Source organism: Tyto alba, unplaced genomic scaffold (assembly GCF_018691265.1).
Source record: "Tyto alba isolate M040663 unplaced genomic scaffold, T.alba_DEE_v4.0 Super-Scaffold_38, whole genome shotgun sequence".
In the NCBI taxonomy this organism is placed as follows: Eukaryota; Metazoa; Chordata; class Aves; order Strigiformes; family Tytonidae; genus Tyto; species Tyto alba.
In genome coordinates, this window is record NW_024881313.1 from 23694970 (window position 1) to 23710594 (window position 15625).

Consider the following 15625-nt stretch of genomic DNA (forward strand, 5'->3'; position numbering starts at 1 on the left):
AAGAAGTAGCGGAGCTGGTTTGGCTGGTTTGGTATAAGTGGATATTCTTTTGCTGCTTAATGTTGAGCATAAATGTAAGAATTAATCTTTCAAGGTTTTGACAAGGGAATGTAAAAATTATGCAAATGTAATGCTGTTGTGACAGAACAGACAGACTTCAGCCTTGGAGTCAACATGTAAAATGTGTGAGTGTCTTACAGAAACTGTCTGCTCTTTGTACCTTATTCGCTGTGTCCTAACATAGGAGGCTTTAACAATCATCAGGATGTATTAAGCCGTATCTTTTTTACAGGAGGTAGTAGAATTGTCCCTTCAATTCCTCACATTTTTAAAGAATCTTTACCTCGCAGTTCTTTGTGCAGTCAGAGTAAATTGTTTGTGATCCTTGGAGTGATCAAAGATGTGGAAAATAAGGATTTAGCAGTTACTTTATCTATTTCAATATTTTATTTTAAATATTTATGTAATTAGATGTGCAAACAAATGTTCAGTGTATTTATTTCGTCATCTTTTTCACTAAAATCAGAGAATTTATTTCTATATGACCTTTGCCAAATAAATACCTATATAAACTTGAGTCTTCTTAACACATTTTGCATCTGCAGAAGATGATGAAAGGGATATTGTATTTTCCTTCTTATGTGAGAATTATGTTGCTCACATAACTGAATAGAATGTTTTGAATTTGCCTTTTTGTGGAGAGCAGTTTTGAAACATTCCAGTCAAAAAGGAAACTTCCATAAAAATGCTGACTTCTCGGTTTAAAAGAACGTGGTCACATTGGTTCTAGATAAAATGTTACTGCAGCTATACCATAAATATGGATAATAGTCTTGGTCTGAGAATTGGTAGTGAAAGTGGCCTGCTGTCTCTTTCCAGCAGTCTTCCTCAGAATCATTGAGAATCTTTTCAACAGTAGTCAGGCACTCTGTGGTGAGCCACAAAAGAGAAACATTAAACCAATTAAGGAAGAGCTTGCAGAAATCATGTTGGCATTATTTGATACATCTTCGAATATGGAAATACTTTTGTAGAACTATGACTAATTGTTTGAGAGGGGGGAGGGTTGCATATTTGTTTCTTTTAAAATACATCCTTTTTTTCATCTTTGAATTTTTTCTTAGACCTTAGTAATGTCATGAATTCCACTTCAAATATAAAGGCTGTGAATGGAAAAGCTGAAAGTAGTGATAGCGGAGCAGAATCAGAAGAGGAAGGGCTACGTGAAGAGGAAGAAAAAGAGATGCAGCTAAATGGAAAGGGTATGTTTGTGCACTTAGACCATTGTTTCTTCCAAACTTAACCACCTAAGTGGAAGAAAATCCCAAAGGATCATGAATGCTGAACTTCTTCAGGGGAATTACATGCAAGTACACATGGATGCGTGCGTGAAAACTGTCAGCGTCTCAACTTGCATTGTAAGATTTAGAACTAGTACAAATTTGTGAGCTATGCCATACAACTTCTGACTCAGCTAGAAAGTTCTGTTGGTAGGTTAGCTAAAAGTCTATACCCTGTATTGTTTTGGGTTTTGTTGCCAGTGCTGTTTCTAAGAGCTGTGAATGGCTACATGGGGTGTAACAGTAGAATTGAAAATCACCTTTTTGTCTTCAGAGAAAAAAAACCCAGAACTTTCAATGAGATTCATTTAGGGGGTCCATGAAGAGTTTTGAGAAGTACCAGCATCAAGTGAAAACCAAATTAAATTACATATTTAGAATTCTGTACATGTTTTTTCCTCCAAGGACATTGGGATTATTATTTAATTTATCAGAAACCCCTATTTTAGATTTGCTTACTTATGTTCTAAATATAATCTGCTCTTTATGCAAATTAAATTTTATATTTACACTTTTTACAAGAACAAAATCCCTGTGAATTTGAATCTAGAAGCATTTATGTATTTTGTTCTGCAGTTACATTATACTTACAGTCCATTAGAAAGTTAGCTACTTGAAGAAATATGTTTTGAGCTATTAGTTGCATAGCTTTCTATTTGCAAGGATTTCTTGTTCTTTTACAGACTACAAGAATGTGAAACGAGAATCAGCAGTTGCTAAGGATTTGGAAAGTATTGTTACTAATGGCTGTTGCAAGGACACCTTTATCACAGATATGCAGAATGGCATCCAGACCAAATCTGCCCTGAATGGCTTGAACCAGGAGGAAGAAATGAAGAAAATGGAGCCAAGCCTAGAAATAGCTAATAACAGCGTTCATCAAGGTATTGTTCTTGCAAGACTATGTTTTCATTTACACATGTTTTTCGTGGAAAATATTTTCTTAAAAGCTTAATCTTGGGATTCAGAGGCTAGTAATGGTGGCTTTCAGTTCTAGAAACCTGAAGAAAGAATACTCAAAAAAAAAAAATCAAATTTAGTGCCAGTTTAAAATAAGGCTTTTTTTAAGGATCTCCCGCAAAAGGAGAGATTAATTCAGAGACAGGCCCAAAACCACAGAAATACAATTGTTGTCTTTTAAAATCATTATACTACCTATGTAAATACTGTTTGCCTTTGAAAGCTAATTTGTAATGAAATGAAAATCACTATATCTTATTTGTCATTCTCAAAGGCTGAAAATATTATAAATTCCAGTTTGTTGAAGCTGTTGTCTAAATATGTAATTTTAAAACTAACAGATAACTTAGGCAAAACTGCTTTATACTGAGCATAGGAAGGAGAGTGGAATGAGCAAGGTAAAATTATCAACTTAAAATGTAGAAATGCCAATAGAAGGTATAGTTTTCCCATTATTAAATGTTTTCTGTAATTCTTATATTAATATAACCTCTTCATTCAGAATCTAACTTCAGGATGACAGCCTTAGATAAAAGGGGCACGAGTTGCATCTCACTTAGACATTTTAATTTGTTATTTACTCTTTGCCAGGATTGGCTTACACTTACAAAGCATGTGTGTGTATCTCCTTTCCATACAGCTGCAAATGAAGAGAATACTGAAGAGGTCTCGGCAACTCAGCACTTAACTAGTGATTCAGACAGTGAAGTTTATTGTGACTCCATGGAGCAACTTGGACTAGAAGAGGTAGGGGCTTAGTATTCCTAGGTGTATTTTGAATCTGGTATGCTTATTTTTAAATAAGTTCCTATCTATCAGATAAACCTGGACATGCAGAGGTGAATGAAGTAACTCATGCTTAACTTTCTCATGTTTGGACTATCAGTTTTTGTTCTTTTTATTGCCAGTCATTTATAACTTGGTTACTACTGATCTAAAAACCTTGAAATATTTGCCCTTGGAGAACATATGTGAGGGAAAGGTATCAAAAACAACACTACAAAGGAACAACTGTCAAAACCAACAGTACAAATAAACGAACAGCTGTGTTCATGTATGAGTTTAGGGTCTCATAACATTTGTAGGGGCCAGAATCCTGTTACCTCTAAGAAGCAGGGAGTGTCTTTGTAACAGTGAGCTTTTTACATGGTCTTTTTCTGGCCTGACGGATCCTGCATTTGTTTCTTAGAATAAATGTAGAGTAAGCCTTAGTAGGTGGCCTGTAGGCTAGTGCCTGAAAGTGGCCTACGGCTAAAGAAGTGGGAGATGACAGTAGTTTCTGGCTTCTCTTGTCCTCTCTTCAGCCGTAATGTACATCTCTAACTTCTGTATAAAAGGTGGGCACCAGCTGTGCTGGCTTAGTTGTGACTGAATTTGTGCTTCTGCTGATTGTATTAACTGTAGTCTTAGTTGATTTACTGGCTTGGACCTAATTCAGAGGTCCAGTTTAAGTGTGGACTTTGTAGACTGTAGTCAATCACCTATTTGCCTGATTCTGGGGAGCCATATATGAATGGTGCAAGGGATCAGAAAGACCAGTAAGCACTCTGATATTGCATCATTCTCTTGTCTAGCTGTTTCCTCAGGATCTAGAGAATTCCTTTTAGCAAATCAAAATTTTACCCAGTAATGAAGCATGCGGGGAAAGGTGATTTGGTAACGTCCTGCAAGCTCTCTTAGCTAGATGATTTCCCAATGATCTTGTGTATCATTCGAGCTTGTTTGAGATTCTTTAATTGAAGTGGGTGGATAATTTGTCATAATTTCCCAACCTGCATGAGAAGAGTTCTAGTGTCAAATGAAATAACAAATGTTGAGGTATATGTAAATAAATATACAAGTAGAACTACAGATGGATCAACTCAAACTACAAGAAGTTCATTTAAAGAATTAAATACAACTTTTTATTGGAAAAGATGCAGCAAACACTCTGTCCTCTAGCTCTGATGATACAGGTTTATGAACTGCTACTTGACAAATGGGATTTGGCAACAGTTTTCATTTCTTTGCTGCTCCTTTTGGTTATTTCGGATTTTTCATGGATTTATTTTTCAGCTAGCTGAGGTCCCCAGTCTGCTTCAGCATATACTTGTGCAAGTGTGTGTTCTTGCACTGAACAGAGAGTTGCTTGAACAACCTTAAGGCAGTCCTGTTGCAGAACATGTAATTGTGACCTGATCAACACGTATGTCATCCATTTCTAATAGCTACCTACAGTATCACTGATGTTGAGTGAGAAGTTGATAGAATATCATGCCTGTCCTTTGTTTGGTGAGAGGTACAGGGTGTAGCCAAGCTGTTTTGAACAGGTGACAATAAGCAACATGATCTCTTTGCTGTGAGTGTAAATGCTGCCTACTCAAGGTTGCTAATAGCATGTGACTTTTGACAGCGTGGCTCACAAATCCAAGTTAGGATACCACTTCACTGTGTAGGAAGCAAAGCCAATTTTACAAGGGAAAGCTGAACATTTTCAGATCTTTATCTTCTATTTTAGTGATTACTGAGTATTACTGTATGTTGGAAGTGTCTAAAGGAATTCCAAGTGGTATCACTGTTTTGAGAATATTTGCCTCAAATGCCTTTTTGGTCTGAAAAGGACATTTAGACAATAGTAAGTACATTCTGCAGGAAGACAGCTGCTCCTGTTAAAAGACTTCATTCTGGGCAAACTATTTTCTTAAAGTGAAAGTAGAGATGATGTTTTTTCCTTTTTATTGGTTAACTGTCACATTTTACAGAATTTAATTACTTGCTAATGTTAATTTGTAGCCCTTGGAGATCATCACATCAGCTAGAGGATCTTTAAAGCATTCATCCCATTTCTTGGATGTAGATCACAGTCTTCTGTTAGAAAATACGGATTTGCCAAGGCACGCTTGCATGACTTACGGGAGTCTCCAACCTGGAAATACTGTAGAGGGAGCAGCTCAAGAACAAGGTGAAGTCAAGTGTGGAGGAGAAGATGGCAAAGCCAGTAATGGGGGCCCTCACAAGGAGAAGAAAGGTGGAGAAAAAGCAGATTTCTACAGTTTCAGAAGAGGGAGAGGTACTGTGTATGCTGCTTTTGTGTTTCCTGCTCTCCTGACTGCCATAAGTTACTGATGCCTGAGAAACACTTGCCAGCATTGTCCAGTACAACAGTCATGCTGTATAGTGCTGCTGTCCTTCATAATAAAAATAGATAACAAAATTCTAATTACAGTGGGTAGCAATCAGTTTTTACTTCAGAGTATTTATTTCATTCGTTTCTTCTTCTGCTGTAGAGATCTTATATTAAGTATATTGGATTCTTCTGTTTTGGCTTACCTTAGACTCCAGCTGCTGTTCACGGCACCTGTCTTTTTAGAAAAGAAATCTTCAAAACCTGTCTATGTATGTGAAGAGTTTCTTTACAAGTCACATATTTACTTTTAAATGGATATGCATTTATACCTCCATGGTGTTTTATTTGAAACTGTGGAACATCTTGGAAAGGTGTCAGTGACGCGTTGTTTTCTATATAATTGGAGTGTTAGCCACACCCTTGAGTGATTCTGATACTATCTACTATGATTCTTAAAACTTAATGATTCTTAATCACATAATAGTCCAGATATTCAATTTATGTTGGACCTCTGCTCTTTTTAATTTTGTAATATTTCTAATATGTATTAGAAGTAGGTACTGCTCCTAGGTGAGCAGCATAAATTCCAGTGGTATGATCTGTAAAGTCAAGGATAAAGTTTATTTTTCTTGTACTAAAAAAAAAAGAAAAAGCCAGAGAGTATTTTATTTATATATAGCATACCTTTTTGTATGACACTTATATGTAATCAGATGCAAAAGATAAAATTCAACTGTAACAATTATGTTGAAAACTATAATGGAGAACATATTATAGTTTAAACATCCTCTTCCCTCTTTTGTTGTTTTACTTACGTTTGCTACTTGCAGGCAGAAACATGATAGGATAGCTGGATATAGTTTAAAGGAGTACTGTAGGTTTCCAACGATTCTTTTCTCATCACTCTATTTTGGTGTTCTTTGTTTTCCAGCTGGAGGCTTTTCGACTGGATGTGAATTAATACTTTTTTGATAAATGTTCATGCAGTTCTAGGACCTTGAATGATACTGTCACATGGAGGGAAACATCTCAGATGATGTTGCAGTAACCTCCCAGTGCTTTTGAACTGTCTGAATATAGCTTATGATGAGGAGTATCACACTCAGTTTGGGAGGGAGAAAACTGAACTGTTAAATGTTTTCAATAGAGTTGGTAGCCAGTTCTGTGTGTTATGCATCTGTTTTTTCTCCCTCCTAATAGGGCATAGACTTCAGCCTCTAGGCGATGGTTCACAAGGTGGACAGATGGGTAGTGGAGGGGATGGAGAGCGCTGGGGATCAGACAGAGGACCCAGGGGCAGCCTCAATGAACAGATTGCAGTGGTGCTGATGCGGTTGCAAGAAGACATGCAGAATGTCCTTCAGAGGTTGCATATGCTGGAGGCGGTTACAGCATCACAGGTATCTCTCATCGAAGTTATTTGATTACTTTTTATTAAATTTCCTTGGATGTTTTTATGCTTTTTCAGGTTAAAATTTCAGACAATATTTTCATAAACTGTGAAGATATTTCAGTTACGTTCTGTAGTTTATTACAATCTAAAATTTCTTACTGAAACCTGCTCTCAGGAGCACAATTCAGGACTCTTGTACATGTGAGCAAAAACATTTTGACCTGTGAGATGCACATATTCCAAATCTAAGGCAGCCAGGGAAAAGGATTTATTAAAACCATGATTTCCTCTGTCACCGCTGTTCAAGAACCTGATGTTTAGATACAGATTGAATTTTCTTTTTTTTGCATGAGCAATATATGAAGAAATAAAAGATTCTTCCCCAGTGGTTCGTGCTGTGCTTGCTACCCTTACCAAAACAAAAACAGAAGCTTCTATTTCACATTTACATAAATTAAGAAAGACCTAGAAAACTGACTGCTTTGTTTTTGTGGAAGAACAATAGTGTATGGGAATAGTCCTGAAAAGTTTCTGGTACTTCTCATTTTCTGGATTGCCTGGAAGATTTGGAACAGAGTGTTCTCTTTCCTTTATGCTGTTAGACATGCTGCAGCTATAGCTCAGGGCAGTCTAAAACAGTGCTTCTTGCCTTTGCGTAGACTTGTGTTGAAACATGTAATCGTGCAAATTAAGCTGCTGAGTTTTCTACTCTGGGTTGCAACTGCTGGGGCTGGACCGAAGTTGAGGAAGTTGCGATGACAAGTTGGGCAGGGGGGCCTTGAAGAACCGCAAAGAGGTCCAGCAAGTGACACTGATTCATTTTTTTAACACATAGAGATGTGATAAAAGTGCTATAAAGAGTAATGGAAACATGAGAGGTAAGTTGGAAATTTAAGTGGTGAAAGGGGGGTTGCATGGGGGTGATTCTGTTCCTTAAACTGTCATATATGCAGATTGCAAAGCCTTCACAAGATGAAAAACTTCATATTCTCATTTTGTGAAGCAGAAAAATTTTAATTGCTGTTTTTTATTTGCAGTGTCCTTTTTTATACTTACTAGCCTTTGTTTGTATTTAAAGGCAAAATCTGCAACACTACAGTCAAATTATCAGCCCGCCTCTTCTGTCAAGGTAAAATACTGTTTATTCTATTTGTAAAAAGCAGTATGAATGGTAAAAAAAGATGAGGTGGATATTTTATATCTAGCTCTTAGTATGTGCTTTTTGTATTGTCTCTCCCTTGACTAGAAGATAAAAAAATATTCTGTGTCTGAAGAAGCTATTTGATAGGTTAATCTTTTTTATCTGGTGTTACTAGTATTTCCTGCTTCGATGCTGTAGTGTTTGAAGTGATTGAGAAATACACGTGTGGTATTCAATATGTGCACGCCGATTGCTGATTAGTATTTTTTTCTATTTTCCTTAGAAACCATCATGGTGGCCCTTTGAAATTTCTCCTGGTATTTTAGCTTTTGCTATTGTATGGCCATTTATTGCCCAGTGGTTGGTACATGTGTATCTTCAAAGAAAGCGAAGGTAAAGACATGCATTCAATAGGGCATATATACTGTGTTTCATCTGTTTAAACCAATACGTAGTATAACAGGTTATTTAGATGGGACATAAAATACTGCTTTCATGCATAAGAAGAACGCGAGGGTATGCTCTCAGTAAGGCTCTGACAGTGCATCTGAAACATTGGGTCACTATCAAAATGGGAAGCTTGATAATAAGCGTTTTGATAAATCCTGTTTCCTTGAGTTCTTTCTTTCAAGACATGTCTTGTTAATGTTCCACTATGTGTAGCAGTGACTCAGAGCTGTGAAGACACCAGGCTAAAGCAGACTGTACAGTAGAGCCCGTGGTATGGTTATGGTAGGAATGTGCATGTTTCTGTCCCAAGAACTCAAGCCAAATGCGCAACAGAAAATTCTGGAAGATAGTAGGAGTGCTTTAGGGAGAGACCCCGAGAGCCTTGAAAGTTTATCAGCATAAGAAAGTACTGGTTAATTTGTCTTTATATGTGCTATGCCTTATATGTGGCAATTTAGGTTAAATCCATGAAATGTGATGCAGGGTAAATAATTTCAGTGAGCATACACAGGTGGGTGAGGCTGGAGAGCTTGGAAGTGTCTCCGTGACATTCTTTGACCCTCTCACTCCCAATATCCTCTTGAGCCATTTTCACTGCTGTCAGACTCCTTAGTCCCTTTGTGCCATGAGAAAATTCTTCCCTATCAAATCCTTTGCAGAGTCACATCTGTCACCTATTTCTTATTTAACATTTACTAGCACCTTACTACAATATTTTTGTAACTTCTACTTTGACTTCCTTCAGCTGAAGGACAGTTGTACTCTCATCTTACCTTTTCTCTACTCTCTAAGCATCAGAAGATCAAGTGAATGTTCTCTAGTTGCTATCTACTTCAACCTCACACCTGACTTTGTTAGCTTAGTGTGCTCTGACCTTTTAAGTTTTTTCCTGTCTGCAGAGAATCTGCATATGTGTAGATCTTGTTACGAGTTAGCTTAAATTGTTCTAGCTTTTTAATGTTTGATGGTTTTCATGATAGAGTTTTCTCTCATACAGTAAATCACAGAAGCACAGAATGGTTGTGGTTGGAAGGCACCTCTGGAGGCCATCTGGTCCAACCCCCCTGCTCAAGCAGGGACACCTACAGCCAGTTGCCCAGGACTGCGTCCAGACAGCTTTTGAATATCTCCAAGAAGGGAGACTGACTCCACAGCCTCTCGGGGCAACCTGTGCCAGTGTTCATCCCTCCTCACAGGAGTGATGCTCAAGTCCTTTAATCATCTTTGTGGCCCTTTGTTGACTCTCTCCAGTATGTTCATGTTTCTCCTGTACCCAGAGCTGGACCCAGCACTCCAGGTGCGGACTTTCCAGTGCTGAGTGGAGGGGAAGGATCCACCTCCCTTGACCTGCTGGGAGCGACAGTGCAGCCCGCCATACCATTGGACTTCTTTGCTGTGAGGGCACATTGCTGGCTCGTGTTCAGCTTGGTGTCCCCCAGGACCTTTTCTGCCAAGCTGCTTCCCAGCTGGACAGACCCCAACGTGTACTGGTGGCTGGGGTTGTTCTTCCCCGGGGGCAGGACTTGACACTTCCCCTTATACTTCATGAGGTTCCTGTCAGCCCATTTTTCCAGCCTGTTGAGGTCCCTCTGGATGGCAGCACAGCCCTCCGGCTGATTTTTTTTGTCATCAGCAAATTTGCTGAGGGAGCGCTCTGCCCCATCATCCAGATTATTAACAAAGATTAATAATAATAAAACAGGACTGGACACAGTGCCAACCCCTGGCACACACTGCTAATTACTTGCCTCCAAGTAGGCTTCTGTCACTGATCGCCACCCTCTGGGCTCAGCCCATGGTATTGTAAACAATGCAATGCCCACAAAGGCTGAAAGTCTTCCAGGGAGTTCCCCTGTCTCAGAGCTGTCAGCAGCACTGATGATGGGCTGTCTGATGAAACCAGAGATTTCACTTGTAGGGCTTTTGGGCAGTTAGACACATTTGCCTTATTTTCTGCACTGGTAAATGGAGATTTCCATTTCACCAGCAAGGACAAAGTTTTTTAAAATCAAAATTTTTTTAGTACCTTATTTGAAGCTCCTATGAACGTCAGTGTTGTTTAGCTAGTAGCTCTTGAATGGTCATGTTCTCTCTCTCTGAACAGTATGCTGTTCTTGTAAACCTTTTTTGATCATCTATTCACAATCAATTCACAGGTTCAGTCAGAAATCGGTTTTTAGAAAAGTGTCCTTTTGAGCAATTTTTCTAGTATATTGTTATTATGATTCAGAGCTTAATGTACCATTTGCTTGTTTATTTATTTTTAGTTTGGATTTGTCGAGCTTCAGCTTTCATCCATTGCATTTTCCTAGATCTTTATCTATTGACAAAGAGCCCGTGGTGTGTTTTGCACGGGTATTTTATTGCTATCACGAGGTCATCTCTTAATCTCTTGCTTATACAAAACAAATGGAGCAACTGGAATCTCATTTTAAAGTTATTTTACAGTCTTGGGGTGATTCTGGTGGCTCCTTCCTGAATGCTCCACAGTTTATCTGCATTCTTTTTGAGTTCTGGACACCGAGATTTGTACCACAGTCTACTAATGGTAATACCAGTATCTCTGTGAGATGCAGAGGTAGCGTAGCCCCAGAATAGCCCTTGTTCAGGTTACTCATTCATGGGTTGTATTGAGATGAACTTCAAGAACACAAACAACTAAAGAAATTTCTGTACTCTTCAGCTTTCCTCTCTGTTTCTGAAGAAATCTACCCATAGCCAGAATTTAAGGACTATTTACTTCTGCATCACCTTTCCCTCCAGAGTTCCATCTGCTTTAGCAACAGGTAGGAAGTTGATCGAGTACACTCAGAGAGAAAATGGAATTGTAAACCAGGAGTCCTCCTCCATTGTCCCATTGCCAGTTTCAGCTTGTACTCTGTTAAGGTGTGTAAGCTTTTGGGCAGCAGCTTCACACAGTACATATATTGACCATATCAATGTATTTTTGGTTTTAAAACACATAAACTGCCCTGCAGCAGAAACCAGGAGTCTGTGCTACCCTGTGAAGTTTTCTCATCGTGAAGCCATGACTCCAGCTCTTTTGCACAGTGGAGCAAATTCCATGGAACTTCTGTAGCCAGCAGCTCTGTGTTGAGCTCATGTCCCTGGGAAGGGGAAGCTCAGCTCACCCTTAGCACCCTACTGTATGGTGTTCTGGACGTTTAGGTCATCTTGCGAGCCCCTTAATCTCTCTCATTCCTTTGTAGGGAACTTAATGCTGAAAATCTGGTTACTCATACTGGAGTCTTCACTGAAGAAAGCTTGAAAACTTGAATCCTAAGGGCTCTCAAACCAGATGACAGATAGAAGTTTATTTTTAGTAATAATTGAGAGTTGTTAGATTCGGCTCACAATTTTAGAACATTCTGATTGCACATTTTCCAGAGTCACTGGAAAACCAGCTCATAAGTGTTGCTCTGCTGTGAGCCAGCAAACCACTGCCTGATGTGGTCAGGGCCTGTTCTGAGGAATTTAATCTACAGTTCAGAATTCTTAGTGGTATTTTATACTCATTGCTTTAAATTGTGCCAGTTCTGTAAACTTGCAGATTGTTTTGTAACTTAAGAGGGCAATTTTTCAGGTATCTTGAAGCAGTGTTGTATTTTAATGGATAGGAAATCATTCACATGTAACCTTAATTGATTTGTTTATTTAGACAAATGAAGAATTGTCTCACATACGAAGGTACATTAAACTAGTTTATTTGGTTCCTCTTCTAGGAAACTGAACTGAGAACTCATGACTTTGCTTAAAGACTTCTAGAAGAAGATGGCCCTGGAAAGCAAAGGAATTCTGAATTCTCATAGAATGTCAGAATCTGGGATGATGTTCCTTCTGTTATAGTAATATTTTGTACTACCTTTGAGCTAAACATTTAAGGACTAACATTACTGAAACTTGAATGACTCACAGCTCCTAGGTTACAAATAAATCTAATGATTCCATCCTCAAAACCATATGAACATTAATTATTTTGGAATGTGCTTGTGGATGGGCCTTCAGTAATTACTAGTGTTGCTGATGTCAGATGATTAAGAGAAGATCATCTTTGTAAAAGAATAAGTGAAAAATATGTTAAACTGTCACTTTAATATAGAAATAATTTTACAATCACAACATCCCTGCCTGTTTTTCCATGGGGTTACATATTATCAGATGAAAGCACTAATAAAATATGAATTCAATACATTGTAAGATGTTGGAAAAATACAGTATAGCTCTGAGGAATTCAGCTGGTTATTTTTGCTGCTAAACCAGCATGGGATAAATTTCCATGTAAATTGGTCAGGAATGAAGTCAAATCCTTCACTTATCCCTTAAGATTGTAAAGGAGATCTGGGAACTGATATATGTCTTGGAAGTTAGAGCCATTAATAACAGAGGGACTGTCAAATACAAATTTGGAAACAGTGTGAGGTACCAAGGGATCCATCTAAAGAGGCTGCACCTTATATTTTTAACTTTGATAATTATATTATTGGTGACAACAGCTTGTTTTAACTGAAATACATAGTTTAGGCACAAGGTGTTTTAAAATGAAATGAAAGCTAGCTCTGTAAGTATATCTCTCAAGATTTTAAAAAGCTCAGTGCGCTGTAAGTTTTCTGTTGTCAGTTTATGTCAAATCGAAATAAAATTTAATCTAGCACTAATCTATTGTGGACTTTTCCCAAGTCACATTATGAAAAATATCAGTTCTGGTATTTCTTTTTCTTATCCTCCTTCCTTTCAAAACAAAACTTTTCATCTAATTTCGGTACTGTTTTTTTTCCGCCCCCGGAGTATTTATTAACCAATATACAGATAGAGTTACAACCTTGTGAAGTTTGCTTGATTAAAGCATGCTTTACACTTAATTTTAAAATAAATTAATATATGTTGTCTAAATCTCTGGAAGAGGGAAATGCACTAAAATTAGATTTGACAGAAAACTAAGACATTAATTTGCTATAAAGAATTACATCATAAAATAACCTGTGTTTAAGAGCTGAATCTTCAGAAATTTGACCATATTACTGATGTGTTCTCATTATCTACCTGGACTACATCTGACAAATAATTTTTGAGGAAAGTTATTTTTTGTCCTTCCTGAAAATCTTTTATAGTTTGGAAGACATTTTTCATACAAGCTATACTGTATAAAAATGTAATCACAGAATTTAATGTTTATTTTACCAGAGCAATTTTAATCTTGTTTTTAGTTAAGTGCAGATTCTTTTCAAAGTTATTTTTGACCTCTTCCAGTTTTCTTATTGTAAAACTGAATTAAAAAATAAAATGATCAGAACCTCTTTGAAGACTGCTGTAACAATCCAGTGGTTTCATGTGCCGGAGATGAGTTTTGGCATGAGATGTACTGAAAACTCAGGTTTGAACAAAGCTTATGCCAGAAGGGAAGATCTGCTGTGACCTGAAGCCACTGTGCCTACAGTTTAAAGCTCCTCGAGTGATTGACTTATAAAATGATAGAAATTATTATACAGGAACAATACTCTAGCTGGAAGGTCATTTTTAAAAAAAAGCCTCCTGAAGCAGTAGGTCTTCTGCCAGGAGCAGCACCCAGGAGTGCCTCCTGCCCCAGTTCATAACCATATTACACGTAGGTGTCTAGCTTTTAGAGACAGTACAGTCGTTCTCAAAGGTACTTACTGTTAACTTCCCACAGAAATAATTGTAGGCATGTGCCATCCTTGTTATTTATTCATGTTTCAATAATCAATCATGTTTCAATAAATCAATCCCTTCCTATTTTGTATTTTATTGTGAGCTTTCTTAATGCTTAGTAAGAGCTATACATTGGATGCTTTGGCTGTACAGAAGCAGCTGCTTCTCCATCTCACAGTTGTAATATAAACCAACATCACTTTTATAACCATTTACTTGTAACTCATAACCAGGCCTCAGCTGCTAGAGGTATTTCAGATTCACCCTAACTTAAACAGATTTCAAGTTAGCTGGTGTTTCATCTTAAAGGTAAGGAAAAAATAATTTTTTTATAATTTGCTCATGTACAAAACCCTACAGCTTTAAGTCTGAGAAAGTGGCATAAGCAGATCATTTGAGCTCAGAACTGGGCTATGTTGTTCTAGCTGGTGCTCTCCTGAGGACAGCTAGTGCTCAAAACATCTGGAAACATCTAGACTCAGCTCCAAGTGGCCCTTCTGAAGCAAACGTCCAACTGCTTTCCAACAGTGAATCAAACTTCATCTAAAAAGCACGCTTGCTCTGGCTGAAACCAGACAGAATACATTCCACCTACTAAGAGGTGTTCAGCCAAAGAGCAGGAGGGGAGTGGAGGGCAGCTGTTCTCACCTCACACACCCCTTTCTTTCCTGCTCGGGGCTGGTGGCAGCACCCCAAGTGCTGAGGGAGATGGAGCCCCTGTCTGGCCTTGACTTTTAGTCACCCCAGACAAGCAGACTCGCAGCAGGAGTTACAGACCATCCCAGGACTCTGCGCCTCTGCCATTAAACACACAAATGGAGCTTATAATAAAGATTGCAGTAAGGTGTTAGCAAGTTATGAACAGAAGGGTATGCGTACCTGTATCAGAAAGCGTTCAGTATTTCCCTACTTATACTCACTGTGTGAGTTTCTGTGTAAGGATCCACCTCCTACCCCCCCAGGAGGGTCAAAAGTACAAGACCATTTCAAGACAAAAAAATGCAGAAGCAAGCAACAGCCAGACTGCAGTATTTTATTTTATGTATTTACACAAAAGTGTGCAAAGTAAATTTTTTGAGACTGTAGTAGAGAGGAAAAGAATGCATTTTACTGTAAGAGTAACCATAGGTAAACCTGATCATGCAGAAACTGGAACCTACTAGTTTAAGAACCCGTGGCATCAGTTCAGTGATTCAGCCTCCAAACATTGCACAGCATACAGGTGAACCTAACAGCAAGTGAGGGGTAGCAAGAGTTAGCCCAGCCTGCTATTTATTTCTGTGTAAGCAAGCATGGCAGTTACTGATCTCTACAGGTTTTAGCACACTCGTGTCTAGCTCTAAACAGCAGATAAACTGCCTCCCAAGGTAACATGGAAGCTACAGTTCAGATGTAGGTCACCCACATAAAGTTTAGGCCTTCAAGGAACACCATATAACAGCTAGAGTGTGTGCCAAGTGGTATTCTACAGCTTCTAAGGACCATAAGCTTTTGCCAGTTTACACAAATTTGTAGTTGGTTACTAATGAGAAGAAACTTTAAATCTCTTTCTCCTACTACAGTATAGC

At 38.2% G+C, this 15625-nt stretch overlaps 1 protein-coding gene across 3 annotated transcripts in view; it reads left to right on the forward strand.

The window, feature by feature from the left end:
• The window catches only part of ACBD5 (acyl-CoA binding domain containing 5), a 30648-nt gene extending 16507 nt beyond the window's left edge, over positions 1-14141 (forward strand). For 2 of the 3 annotated variants that reach the window (XM_042801849.1, XM_042801850.1), the window contains 8 exons: positions 1125-1262; positions 2024-2224; positions 2941-3047; positions 5073-5349; positions 6607-6806; positions 7878-7928; positions 8224-8333; positions 12113-14141. In XM_042801849.1, coding sequence (XP_042657783.1) covers positions 1125-1262; positions 2024-2224; positions 2941-3047; positions 5073-5349; positions 6607-6806; positions 7878-7928; positions 8224-8333; positions 12113-12125 — 1097 coding nt within the window. In that variant the 3' untranslated portion in view covers positions 12126-14141. Of the gene's footprint in view, positions 1-1124; positions 1263-2023; positions 2225-2940; positions 3048-5072; positions 5350-6606; positions 6807-7877; positions 7929-8223; positions 8338-12112 lie in introns of those variants that run through there. The other variant, XM_042801851.1, reaches the window with a different exon arrangement.
• The last annotated feature ends 1484 nt before the right edge of the window (positions 14142-15625 follow it).